The sequence below is a fragment of the Neolamprologus multifasciatus genome, chromosome 1, assembly GCF_963576455.1.
Source record: "Neolamprologus multifasciatus chromosome 1, fNeoMul1.2, whole genome shotgun sequence".
NCBI lineage: Eukaryota > Metazoa > Chordata > Actinopteri > Cichliformes > Cichlidae > Neolamprologus > Neolamprologus multifasciatus.
This window is the reverse complement of record NC_140439.1, coordinates 4,802,802-4,816,787: the sequence shown is the minus strand read 5'-3', so window position 1 is coordinate 4,816,787 and position 13,986 is coordinate 4,802,802. Positions and strand designations below refer to the sequence as shown.

The 13,986-nt window shown below is 44.9% G+C and overlaps 1 protein-coding gene across 8 annotated transcripts in view; it reads right to left on the bottom strand.

Moving 5' to 3' along the window:
• Positions 1-13,986, bottom strand: part of herc1 (HECT and RLD domain containing E3 ubiquitin protein ligase family member 1) — a 95,044-nt gene that overhangs the window by 33,541 nt on the left and 47,517 nt on the right. For 6 of the 8 annotated variants that reach the window (XM_085164984.1, XM_085165009.1, XM_085164992.1 and 3 more), the window contains 15 exons: positions 13,846-13,929; positions 11,952-12,511; positions 10,263-10,890; positions 8,650-8,923; positions 8,344-8,554; positions 8,085-8,251; positions 7,769-7,885; positions 5,910-6,165; positions 5,155-5,276; positions 4,835-5,061; positions 4,250-4,518; positions 4,016-4,068; positions 3,718-3,918; positions 2,047-2,221; positions 1,492-1,759 (listed from right to left, as the gene is read on the bottom strand). In XM_085164984.1, the coding sequence (XP_085021110.1) occupies positions 1,492-1,759; positions 2,047-2,221; positions 3,718-3,918; positions 4,016-4,068; positions 4,250-4,518; positions 4,835-5,061; positions 5,155-5,276; positions 5,910-6,165; positions 7,769-7,885; positions 8,085-8,251; positions 8,344-8,554; positions 8,650-8,923; positions 10,263-10,890; positions 11,952-12,511; positions 13,846-13,929 (3,612 nt within the window). The remainder of the gene's footprint in view (positions 1-1,491; positions 1,760-2,046; positions 2,222-3,717; positions 3,919-4,015; positions 4,069-4,249; positions 4,519-4,834; positions 5,062-5,154; positions 5,277-5,909; positions 6,166-7,768; positions 7,886-8,084; positions 8,252-8,343; positions 8,555-8,649; positions 8,924-10,262; positions 10,891-11,951; positions 12,512-13,845; positions 13,930-13,986) is intronic. The other 2 variants (XM_085164997.1, XM_085165000.1) reach the window with 2 other exon arrangements.

The window sequence follows — 13,986 nt, the reverse complement described above, 5'->3', positions numbered from 1 at the left end:
AGGCTGTCGGCCAACGTTTTTTTTCCCGTTTTACATTCTTCCGAAAAGAAAACCTAATTTCTGCTGTTCAATACTGAACAAATTTAAACTTTTTAAAATTATTCAAAATGCAAAATGTCGTGTCTCTAATAAAACCTCTGTAACTTCAGAGGTAATGTTCATGTGTTGATTAATGGTTTTCTTTCATTTTTGATGTACTGCAGAATATTTTTATAAAATCCAGAACAGGAAAATCACCTTCATGTTTTTCTGTTTTATCTTCAGCTACTTTGACACAAAGGCCTCTGCTGTGATGCTCACACCTTTGATAAAGTCTTGCGTGTGTCAGCTTCCTTTTTATAGATACAAAAATATGTAAATGTACTGATCTGAATTATAATATTTCTGACTGTCAAAATTTCCCAGATTCAAATCAAATCGAATTAAATCGAATCGATTCGGGACCTTGTGAATCGGAATTGAATCGATTCTAGAAATCAGTGACGATACCCAGCCCTAATATTGGCCAATGCATTGGATTCTTCAATCACCAGCTGTCAATCTTAAATCCCACATGACTTACAGTACTGTGCAAAAGTCACAGCTGCACCCCACACCTGCTGCTCAACCTACAAATGCATTTTCCTTACTAATGTTGCACCTTTTAATGAGACATAAACCGGCTTTCCAATAGTATAAGATTTATTCATTGTCAAAAAGCATTGTTAAAATAAATAAGTAATCAACCCAACATACATTTCTTTACTTTCTGTGGACTTTATCACACCACCTCTGTATATGTGCATTCATGAGACCCGTTGCTCTAGATTTTCAGACCAGTTCTGATATGAATTAGCAAACCTTAACCTTTTCTCCCAGTTTCCCTTCTTTGGCGATCAAGGATGGCTTCCTGACAGCCACCTTTCCACTGAGACCATTTCTGATGAGGCACTGCAAACAGCAGATGGATCAACTGTGACCATCTTTCTTTGTAGGTCTTTACTGGACTTTTCCTATTTCTTAAGGCTGTGACTTCCCGGTACAGTTCATCTGTTGTAAACAGCTTTTCAGACCTGTACTTGTCCAGTTTACTCCATTTTTTTAAGGACACACTGCACACCACACATGCTATATATATATTGTAGCTCTTTGGCAATAACTTTCTTGGTAGAAAAATACTTTTTTATCCATGTCAAACTATGTCATCTTTGGCATTTTTTGCAGACTCGTATAAAAGAAATCACAATAAATTAGGTGCTACAGGCTGCTGGTAGCAAAGTACCTAAAGATAAAAAGGGGTTCTGTTCAAGTTGTCAGTTACTGCATGTGTAGATTTCCACATACAGTATTTGAGAGAATAAAACTTCGATATAATGGTATGTTTGAGAAGGAATCTTTTCCTTTTGGACTGAACAAATTTGGGGAATCTCATCACCCAGTGACAGTGTTTTCAATATCTAAGCTGAAAATCAAATCAGTCATCAGGGAGATGATGGGGTGATGATACTTTACCTGAGTGCACAACTGAACTAGCAGCTTGGCAGCATTGGGACTGTTGGAGGCAAGACAGCCCACTGCTGTGCTGAGGTAAGCCAGGCAGGAGATGGGTTTGCTCGTCTTGGTGGCCCCACGGGGCCTTTCAGCATGGCCCGGGCCTGTGGACGGACTGGTGGAAAGACCAGCTCGGCCCGCTGCCGCCAGGCACATCAGCCTGACTAGAGTCCTGATGTCAGTCAAACCAAGGGACTCTAGACCTGCTGCGAGGCTGCAGCTTGATCCACTGAACGTGTGGAAGGAGAGAAAAACTAACTTATTGTTCTGATTTCTGTTTGTCAAACACAATTCATAAATATTTAAATTAATATTTTATCTATGAATACACAACCTTATCCAAAGGGTTGAAATAGATGTACTATTATTATTATGAATACTCTCACAGCATGATTATTCACATATTATCACATTTATTGACAATCCACCCAGGAACATGAATTTCTGAATTCTAAAAAAAGGCTTGTGTATCTTATTTAGGCTAAAAAAGTATTTCCAGCAGATACAAAAGGCTACCTGACGGAGAGCAGGGACAAGGCTCTCATCACCATAGTCCTGGCCAGCAGCACCTGAGCTGCAGCTGTCACCCTCCTCAGTGCCATCACTCGGTCATGGGGGTTCTGTAGGGCTGCTGCCTGCTCACCGAGGGTCACCCTACCAGAGGAACTCTTGTCCACCGAGGTCTGACAGCCTGAACACACAAACACACACTCAGTTTACTGCCACTACAGTCAAAAACCCCAACTTGTGATAAGGGGCTAAGTTTGCTTGACTGTACCAGGGCGAATCACTCTAATGGCATTACAATGACTTTCATGTGAAGACTGAAATTAAAAGGTGTGGACACAGTTATTTTTGTGACCTCACATCTGATCTGATGGTGAATTCGTGTTTTTTTTTTCTTCGTATCTCAGGTTAGGTCCCTGCAAAGTATTTTGTGTTTAATGGCAGACCTGTCTGTAATAAAATTCTACTTGGGTTAAATTAGAGCTGGGTGATAGAACGATAACGATATGTATTGCGAAATAACTTTTTCTCAATAGAAAAATTTAACTATTGCGATAGACCTCATCGCTCTTGTCCTCTTAAAAAAAAAAAGAAGAACAGCCAATCCAAATTAAGTAGCGCAGAGCCGAACCAATCACAGCCGCAGCGTCACATCACGTGACTTGTTACGTACAGCACAAGTGCCAAGCTGCACATGTGTATTTGTTTGGGAAGCAGCCAGCCGCCGTGCCGCCGGGTAATGGAGGAAATGAGTGTGCCGACTAGAGAAAAATCAACCGAGAGCGTGAGCGAAGGTTACCGAAGAGAAAACCGATGATGGTTCCAATGCCGGAGAGATTGTCGAACAGAAGAGCCACAGAAGTTCTGTAGGTGAAGGTATTTCTGCTATTTCAAGTCTGACAAAAAACAGAGTAGCCACTGTAAATGTGCCGAAAGCAAGTCTGGAAATACAATAAACTGGTGCATGCTCAGTCTCTGACTGGAAGCGCTAATTCATCATTCGGCTTTTGTCAGACTAAAGTAACTGTTAACACTGTTTGAAAAGCTCAGCTATACAACAAGGAGAGATTGAGAATTTCCTTTTAGTTCTCAGTTTATTTGATATTGACAAAAGTTAGTCAATTTTGTCTGTTCTTCTGTAAAACAAACTAAGATTTATTTTTAGAATTAATATTTTGTTTCTAAGTGGAATTGACAATTTAGTCTGTTTTGTTTGTTCTGTTTTGAAACTTAAACGCTTTAGCGGCTGCCTTTTGTGTAGTTTGCAATATTTGCCTTTATTTATCTGAAAAAGTCTCACGTTAAGTACATCTACCCTGTTGAACTTATTATGGGAAATAAATATTTAAATCAAAACAAGCTGCTGATTATTTCACATTTTACTTGTGAGCAACGGCACATTTAAATCTTACAAATATAGTTATTTGGCTTATATCGTGATATATATCGTTATCACCTGAAATTAAAAAACATATCGTGATATGAAAAAATCTTATATTGCCCAGCTCTAGGTTAAATCCTGCACGTCACCCTAGCTGTCACCACACAGTTTTTAAGGAAAGAGTTTGGCCTTATATCAGGACATGTTGGTTCTATTTTTGCTGGTTCATTGATCTGAACTGCTTTGCTGCCCAGGACAGGAACACGTCCCCTACACGGTAATTATTGATGTTTTCTAACCTATCTGTAGTAGAGTCTCCTCCATGCTGTTGGTTGCTGTCACCATGGCAATAGAGGCTCCCAACGGGTCACTATCTAGAAACTGGACAGCCTCGGGGACAATCCTGCGCTCGCTCAGACCCAAAGGGCCAGCCAAAAGCTCAAACTCCTCCTCCCCTGTCAGCTTCTCGTCTTCATCGACGTCCAGCATGTCCCAATCCTCTGCAAGACCGAAAGACAACAGAGTTTAAAATCGAAGGAAAATTCTAAATGTGTTGTGTCAGTTCAACGCATCACATCCACAGTCACCACGCGTTACCTTCATAAACACTGTCTTGCTTCCCCAGAAGGTCGGGAGCCTGCCCCTTGTATCTGAAGTCACACCACAAAATAAAATCACACAAAGATTCTAATATAATAGAAATAAGTACAGAAATATTTTTTTTATCGTTTCAATAGATTTTTCCCCTAATTTAAAACATTTCATTGCAGAAGTGTAAAAATCTAATCAACTTCCTGTTGCTTTGTCGCTGTCACACACAGGCGTGCACACCTTTCCACAATGGGGACTTTGGCTTTGCTTTTGATTGCCAAGTACTTCTCTCTGCAGCCGCCACACAGCAGATAGTAGGGGTTTCCACTCCCGCACTCCCCGCCGAACCAGCCATCCACGTAGGAGCCGTTGCTGCGGTAGCCTTGCCGGTTGGCGCTGCGCCCACAGCCCGGGTGGCTCTTCTTCATGTGCTGATTGAAATTGGCCACGTTGGCCTCACACAGCTCGCACACTACCACTTCATCTCGATCGTCTGTCTCACACACGTGCTGTTGATGTACAACAGACACAAAGATGTTTTAGAGAAACAAAACACATTCATGCAATATGATCTGAACCTCTGACAGATGTGAGCAGCCAGTGTCAGTGCTGAGAATAAAGATCGAGTTATCCAAAACATGAATTTCATTAGTTGCATGATTTAAAGTTTCAGGGCAAAGTCCTGATGCATGCATGCAAGAAGACTTCATGGGTAATGTTCAACCAAACACATGGGTTTATTTCAGCGTGCATGTAAGTTTACTCGAAGCAACAAGTGATGAAGCGAAACCGCAGAATCGTGATGGCAGCTCTAAAGTCACACACCCATGTTGGCCAATCCAGTACCTCCGGGATCCACATTCCCAGAATGTCAGTGTCACTAGCGAGGTCTTGGCCAAACATGGCCTCCATGGTCTCCTCATCAAGGTCCATCTCCAGCTCTTCGTCCAGGTTGAAGTCATAGAGTGCACCCGGGTCTTGTTGCTGCTGTAAGGACGAGACCTCCCGACGTGACTGGCTGTGGTGGGCCTGCACCGAGCGGTACAGTCCAGCTACAAAAGAATCAACGTTTCCCATGAGCTGGAAGATAAATGTTCACTGTCTTGTAAAGAAAGGTGGGATATACACTTGGGAAATATTCTCACCAGCACGAGCCAGCAGTGTGCGTGCAGCCAGGTCAAAGCGGTGTTTCCTGCCTGCAGCAGAGCGGCCTCTGAGTGGGGCATTGCTGGATGCAGATGCACTGTCCTGATCCAGACCCTCAGGACTAGAAGACAAAATATAAACAGTATTCATAGTCGCAGAGGAGCTGTCATTTTGCAGAAAAAGAAACACACTCAATAAACACGTCCTCCCCATGTCAGGGAAGCAGGCTGGGCACCTCTGTTCTGTGTTGGGGTGACTTTCAGTACTTTCCATTTCTCAATTGGGAGGCTTGTAAAAGCACCACAGACCTACAGTCTTTAACTTTAAACGAATTAATTAATTAATTAAAATTCTTTAACTTCTAACTTTAAATCCCATCACTATTTCTTAGATCTTCACGGAGTTCCTTGGACTTTTCAATTTTTATATTGAGAGGGCGAAGCTATCAGTTGTCAATCATGATCAATAATAAGGAATGAATAGGCTTCAGTACTACTTGTTAAAAGATTTGGTTGAATGTATGTTTGATCCTGTGTCGATTGGAGAAAATCCCAAATAAATTCAAATTTGTGGACCCAGTTTTTCATTACAGACGCCTGGAATAAGAGCAGTTACTGTGACATACATGTCCATGATGAGTGTATGTAAACTTCTAACCACAACTTTTAAACATTACTTATCCTACTAATACTCTACTTAATTACTGTTGTAATTAAAATGCAACACGCTGCGAGCAACGAGCGCCCTGTTGTACCTTTCGCTGAAACCTTCCTCCACTTCGGAAGTGTCTGCGCTGGCTATGACCCCGGGAGAGCACAGATAGGAGTTTTTATCCAGAGATTTGGCTCCAGTGATCGCTGTGGCACCAGGACAGGACGAGTCGGGGGCTTCACCGCTGACACCGCCGCCTCTGCCGTGGGGCTCGTCGTGCTCGTCCTCCGTTCCTGGATGTTCGATCATCCACATGGCTAGCACGGTGATGTTCTGAGCATCTACCTCTCCTCGAGCACCTGGGATAAAAACATATCATAACAGGTCGACTATTTGTAGGGGATTACGCCACGTCACAGACACGTAATGATGCACAGAAACTTTGTTACACAGGAGGAAAAGGTAGAAACATTCTGAGAATATTCAAGATTTTAGGTAGAAAAAATAAGTCAACGGTCGTGTCCAAATTCATGGGCTGCATCCTCCTGAGGACCCGGCCTTCACGGTCTACGTGGGCCGGGTCCTCAGAAGGTCGGGTAGGCCGGAAGTAAACGGCTGTGAAATTGGACGGTCCAGCCTTCTGATTAGCGTCACCGCTGTCTCGGTGGAGTTTAATAAACTCGGCCGTCTGCTCCTTGCTATCTAAAATATAACAGGACACTGGTGTAAATTCTCGACCGTCTCACACTTCTGTTTAATCAGTTTTCTGATTGACGTTTAGTCAGCTGTGTGAAAACCAAGGAGGAACCTACCCGGGGGATTAATAAAGTTTTATTTTAACTAATCTAATCGAATAACTTTAATCTCAGCCAAACCGATTTACTCACGAACAAACAAAACACTGAAAAAAGCCCAACAATAACATTTTTAGGTTGTCTAAGTGACTTATATATTACGTTTAACCCGAGCAGCGAAAGTCCGCGGTGATCTGAAAATGATGTACCGGGAGTTGTGCCGTTCTCGGCCGCGTCAGTGACCCTCGAGCTCCCGGCGAGCTATCGAGCTGGTGGGTAACAGACGTCTCCGAAAACGTCGAAGCACTTTTGCAAATATGCGATATCTTGATAAACCGAGCAGATATTTGATGTTTACACAGCTACTTTCTCGCCTGAATATGTTAAAAGTTTAGTGACCCAGAAAGATTAATATGAGTAATTTTAAAACTTAGTAGCGGCCGCCATTGTTGGAAACTGGAGTTTGGCTGGGCTGCGCTATGAATTCTGGGATATGGTAGGCCACGAAGGACACACCCGACCCATCCTTCAAATTCGGGGAAAAGGAGGACGCATTTGTCGGCTGCATTTGGAGGAGTCTACAAATTTGGACAGCCTTCGGCGCGTCGCTGTGACGTAATCGGTCTACAAATGCGGCCTCAGGAGGAAGCAGCCCATGAATTTGGACACGACCAACATCTTGATTATTCCTGGAATATAATCTTTTTACCCTGACTTCATGTATTTTAAAAAGGCACTTTGTTGTAACTTTATTGCAGTTTATTGTTTGATAACAGCATTTTGGTTATTTTGTAAGTGATTTAAGTGTTAGTCACATGTTTAGTGAGAGCTGTTGATTATAGATTTAATTTTCTGCTAAAGGGGAGCATTTAACAGGTATTTTCATTAGAAAACTGCGTTTCCCAGAATCCTTTGTGGTAGACGACAGTTACTCTGGGTTTTAGCTAGCAAAGAAAGTTTCGGGAAGCCATTATGTTGCTCTGATGTCGAGAAGTTTATTTGTTGTACATTCCCCTTTTTGAAGCCAATAAAGACTATCGTTTCTACAACTGATGTCCATTTGTTTGGCTAAGTGGATTCGCCACAACACGCTTGCTCTTTCTCATCATTGTTTTATGATTCTTAGGAAAATGGACAAAAATGGGCCGGTTACTGGAGACAGACTGACCAGTGGCTTCCAGAGCTTTAGTGATCTGGCGCAGGGAGAAGCCCATCTCCAACAGAGGCACAGCAATCGCAGGTGGAGGGGGAGACGTGGACAGTCTGCTGCTGGGGTCCGACAGGGCTGAAGGAAACAACAATGACATCATCATCATCATCGGGGTCAGGCGGCTGAATACAGTATCAAGAGATGCACAAAGTAAAACAGAATTATATTAAAATATCTGTTTGTTTGTCTATTGTTTCAACTTTTCCATAATGGATAAGGTCCAAGCTTTCCACAGGCCAACCAAAGAATGCTCCTTGTAGTTTGGCACACTTACAGGTACCAGTTCTGTTTTGTGGTCTGGAGGGCTGGGAGTCCGGAGAGGTGAGGCTCTGTCTGCGGCCGACCTCATCTGACGGAGAGGTCGGGAGGGATGACACGGGAGGAGTCTGGGCTCGACGTGTCGGAACAAGAGTGGTGGTGGGGTAACTGGAGAACATTTGCCTGCAGGTGGATTAAAATAATGATCTTGCTTTAATCCCACACGGCTACTCGTTAGCACTAGCTAAATAACAATATGTGCCATCTGTTCTGACCTCAGGAGGCTGAGAGGCATGACTCCTGGAGACTCCGAGGCAGGGACGGTCTCTGTGTCAGTGACAGGTGTGGTAGCTGTGGTAGTGTCCTCCAGTGAGGAGCTCATAAAGGAGGTGGTGCTGGAAGCTGACGGACTGGTGGTGACGGGGGTTTGTGCCAACTGCTCACCCTCTGTGACTTCCCCCTCACCTTCAGGTTCACTTCTCACACCTGTGAAAAGATAATTTGTAGTTTATTCTATGTGGCTTGATTATAAATTGGACTCTTTTAGGGGTTTTGAACTGAAACTATCTGCATGTTCTCACCAGCCTTTGCTTTGCCACCACTGGGCTCCTCTAACAACCCATTTACAACCAGCTTGTAGATCATAGCCTGCGCCCTCTCCAGGTCTGCCAGCCCCAGGGCTCGCTTGATGGGGGAGCGCATTACTGCCCGCTTCACCATGTGACGCATGAGGAACTGCAGAGCTGCCCGCATCTCCACCTCATCCTGGTAAACTGGTGAGGTGGCAGCTGGGTTTGCACTGGTGCAGGTGTTCAGATCAGCGTTGTGCCCACTGGGAGTTGCTTCTGGTAACACCTGGAGGTCAGGACAGAAGTGGTGGTTAGAAATCTCCTAATATTTAACTGAGATCTGTCTTTGATTTCACCAACTTCAGACAATGTATTTACATACGTACTTAGTAGGGGTGCAACGATACTCGTATCGATGTTGAACCGTTCGATACAGTGCTTTTGGTTCGGTACGCATATGTATCGAACAATACAAAATTTTTAATTTATTTTATCAACTTTCCTTCTGACGATGCTGTCTGTGTTGAGCGCTCAGTGGATCTGCGCTCCACAGTGCAGCCTAGGCGGAGTAGTCGAACGCAGATCCACTGAGCGCAGCGCAAGCTAGCAGACAGAAGTTAAGCTCTCGTTGCATGTGACGTATGACCCTGAAGGTAAGCGAGTCATGGACTAAAGTAAAACAGTATGTTGGATGTGCCACGCAATGCTCAATTACATGGGTGGGAACTAGTGTGTTAGCGCAGTTAGCTCGTTAACGTGTTGGCCGTCCAGCCCCACGCACGGGGCGATCCGCGGTAACTCGTTAACGGAGATTTGCCGTGTTGTGGCGTTAATGTCATTTTAACGAGATTAGCGCTGACAGCACTAGTGGGAACACAACGAATATGACTGCACATTTACTCCGACATCATCCTCGTGCAAAGACAAGTGGAAGCAGACAAAAACAACAAGCACGCATGCTACAAACTTTACCCGAGTCATTTAGACAGCTGTTAGCACATGATTCTCCTTATGGGGACCTGATATGTTTACTATGCTGCTGAGAATATAGCCCAGAAGAAGCGTATAGTAGAGCTTTTATTTTGGAAAGAGACATTTCTCTGTAATAAACTCTCTTTTCCAAAGATGAGGGATTTCTCCATCAGATAGATTTATTTTTTATTACTTTGTTGTTTCAGCAACATTAAATTTAAAAACTGTACTTTTGAGTTAAAATATATATTTATAATTTTAATAAATGACAAATTAAAAAAGCATGAACATTTTTTTGTATCGAAAAAATATCGAACCGTGACACCAAAGTATCGAACCGAACCGTGAATTTTGTGTATCGTTGCACCCCTAGAATTTAACATACTTTACACATGGTGGAAATGCAAACAACCAGTCTTATAAACCTTGATAAAGGTTTATAAGACTCAGTTCCTAGTACAGTAGCAAGCAGCTGTTCACTGCAGTGTCAAATTGAACAAATCAGTCTTGTTAAAAAACACAGTTCACAGACAGAAACGTTCACATTTCTGTAGAAGTCAAAGATTTCCTGTAAGAATTCCTATGAGCTGCACAGCACGCCAAGTGCATGGACTGCTACAGGTTAAGTAAACGTACTAGGCGGGCGTCTTTACCTTTGGTATGAGGAGCAGCTCAGCATACTTGCTGCAGCTCAGCAGCGCACTGAGGGTCTTCATAGCTCCCAGGTAGAGGTAGGACAGCTGCACAGCATGGATCTCTGACTGAGTGGTGATGGAGGAAGGAGAGGGCTCATGACCGCGGCAGCCATGATCATGGCCTTTCTTCCTGTTCCCATCAGCAGGAGGAGCAGAAGTGAAAAAGGTTTCATTCCCACCTACCCCGCCTCCAGCCACAGAGGAGATCTCACTCTCTGACTTTGAGTTGGGCGCCACGTGTGCTTTCACCTCATCGAGGCTGTGGGACACTCGTAGGTCAGAGGTTGTGGCAGCCGAAGGGGCTCCGACGTTATCTTTTGAGTCGTTACGGTTGTGCCCTTCGCCGTCGGTTTTCTCCTCGCCGCCGGTCGGCTCGTGCCCAGTAGAGGGCGTGTTGCGGTGCTTCTTCTCGTGGCGTCGGGCGCTGAGCTTTGTTGTAGTGTCCTCGTGAATGCTGGTAAGGTAGGTGAGGTCCAACAACAAGGAGGCAGTGAGGCCACGGAAACGGGCCACATCAAAGGGCAAAGGCTCGCACGGCTCCAGGTTGTACAATGGAGTGTCACTAGGCGACCAGAAAGTTGGGAAGCTTTAATAGAAGGGAGTGGAGAGTGAAAGGAGACAAGGGAAGGAAACACAAAGTGAGGGAAAGGGTAGGAGAGAAAAGGCACAGCATGCGAGACAAATAAAAAGGTGCATTATGTGGGTACAACACATGACCGTCCCAGAAGAATGTATGGACGATGAGTCACAAGCCGAAGTCAAGATGTGAAAGAGTAAAATGGAGCGAGGGAAAACAGAGGGTGAAATGATGATTTAGAAGGAGGACACAGCAGAAAACATGAAGACATTCCAGTAGACACGTGTTCTTCAGCAAGACGGACACGTGACTAGAGGACAGCTCGTTTCACATGCAGAGTGATGCTACTCGTTTTTAACCCCTGAAGTCATTATTCAGGAGAAACAGAACAACTGTTGCAGTCTGAGCCTTAACCTCCTAAGACCCGAACTCTTTCATGGCATATTCTTAACTTCTTCTGCTATTTGGGCTGTTTGGGACCTGATGAAAGTAAAATCTCGCTCTCTGAGGGCCTGATATCCACATATGAGGGCATTCGTTTTACATTTCGATAGAACAGTGACAGGTAACGTCCTCGTAAGTGGATATCAGGCCCTTGTAGAGCAATATTTAGTATTGTGGTCTAGACCAGCGGTCCCCAACCCCCGGGCCTCGGACCGGTACCGGTCCGTGAGTCGTTTGGTACCGGGCCGCGAGAGTTGAGGCTCAGGTGTGAAATGTATAGTTTTCAGGGTTTTTATCGGTTTTCAGCGTTATTTTGTTATCGTTTTTATCGTTTACTCAGTTTTCCTGGGTCTTTTCACGTGTGTTATGAATAAATCTTCTTTTTTTCAGTACCGGTACTAGTTTTATTTTGTTGTATTTATCCGCGACACCTTAAAGGCCGGTCCGTGAAAATATTGTCGGGCATAAACCGGTCCGTGGTGCAAAAAAGGTTGGAGACCGCTGGTGTAGACAACCCAAAATGTGATGTCAGGTCCCAGGAGGTTAAAGTCACTCAGTATGTCATAAACATATATGCTTTACATTTAATAAGAATAATAAACAGCAGAAAACTTTTCATTCAATACCTGATAGTGACCTCGGCTTCATCCCACTGCACCTTAGCTGAGGTACTGCCTTCCTTCGTCACACCCAGCAGAGTAGCATGCCTCCCGGTCTGTTTGTGCACACATCTGCCTCCGACCCGAAGTCCCGCGTCCGCCCCCCCAATCACCGCCAGGACAGGCCACACCTCTGTGCAGAGGGTTCTCAAGTGGTGCTCCGACAGTTCCCCCAAGCCGTGCTGCCGTCCGTGGCGCCCTTTCTCCTCATCTGTCCGCGTGGGCGTCTCCTGGCTTTCTCTCTGAGTGTCGTGCTCCTCGCGGCTCTGCACCGAGCGGCTCTTTTTCAGCCTCTGTCCTAGGCCGCCGCCGGAAGCGCCGGCTGACTCTCTAAAGCACAGTTTGATTTTGTGAAGTCGTTCAATCATAGTCTTGTTTATGCGATGGGTCCAGTGGTCAGTGCGATGTAGGATGCGGATCAGCTGTATGGTGGCTTCGGCCAGCACTGTGGCCACAGGGCTGCAGACAGGATCCCCAGGTAAGAGGTCTCGCGGCGTTCCCCTCATTTGCATGTCACATATCTTAACCTAGAGACCAAAGATAACGACAAAACATATACAGTAACTGACATATACTCAGAAACAGATTCTTTGAGGTGATTTGTGGTAGGTGTTTTAAGTGTTTAATCAACGGTTGTTAGATGAATGTAGATACAAACAAGCGTCTGAGTAGTCAAAAATCCATAATGTAAATTTGACTATTCGCAATTCAACATTCAACTCCGGGTCGGGGATGAGTTCCTGCCCCAAGTGGAGGAGTTCATGTATCTCGGGGTCTTGTTCGCGAGTGATGGGAGGAGGGAGCCGGAGATCGACAGACGGATTGGTGTTGTGGCTGCAGTAATGCGGACGCTGCACCGGTCCGTCGTGGTGAAGAGGGAGCTGAGTGTAAAAGCGAAGCTCTCAATTTACCGGTCGATCTACGTCCCTACCCTCACCTATGGCCACGAGCTGTGGGTAGTGACCGAAAGAACGAGATCGCGGATACAAGCGGCGGAAATGAGCTTCCTCCGAAGGGTGGCTGGCCTCTCCCTTAGAGATAGGGTGAGAAGTTCGGCCATCCGGGAGGGGCTCAGAGTAGAGCCGCTGCTGCTCCACATCGAAAGGAGCCAGCTGAGGTGGTTTGGGCATCTGACAAGGATGCCTCCTGGGCGCCTCCTGGGTGAGGAGTTCCGGGCATGTCCCACCAGGAGGAGGCCCCGAGGCAGACCCAGGACACACTGGAGAGATTATATCTCTCGGCTGGCCTGGGAACGCCTTGGTGTTCCCCCGGATAAGCTGGAGGAGGTGGCTGGGGAGAGGGAGGTCTGGGCCTCTCTGCTTAGGCTGCTGCCCCCACGACCCGGCCCCGGATAAAGCGGATGAAGATGGATGGATGGCAATTCAACAATTCTCTTTTTGGGTCTGTCACAAAGATGTTCCAAAGCTGACAGACCTCATCAATAAAAGATTTCATTTCATGTCGATGACATGTGCTAATTACTTAGCTAATTAATTGTGATTGGTGGACAGTATTCGCCTGCATGCAGGCACATAAAACAGCGTCGTGTGTCACATTAGTTTTGCACTGCATGATAAGACTTTAAAACTGTTTATTTACTGTTTAATCACTTTTTATAGTGAAGATGATGATCCGTTTTGCCTATAAGTTTCACTATAAGTCACAACAGCTTTTGAACATTTACAAATAAATTTTTAGATACACGTTTAACAGTTGTAATTAGCAGATATGTTGAACTGTTATTTCTGTATTTGAAAACACACATTACAACATGTGAAATTACTTCACAGATATCTTAAATGAATATTTCCATTAAAGAGCCTCAAAGAGTAAATGTTTAAAAGGACGGACAGCCACCTACCTTCTCTCCTGGATTACTGCTGTAGAACATCACACAGGGATAGAGCTCCGTGGCGTCCACGTCCTCAAAGGCCAACTTGGGCTCCTTTGGGATCAAACGTTGACAGTTAGAGAAAGAACTATTCATTTCTAACTAAAGTCT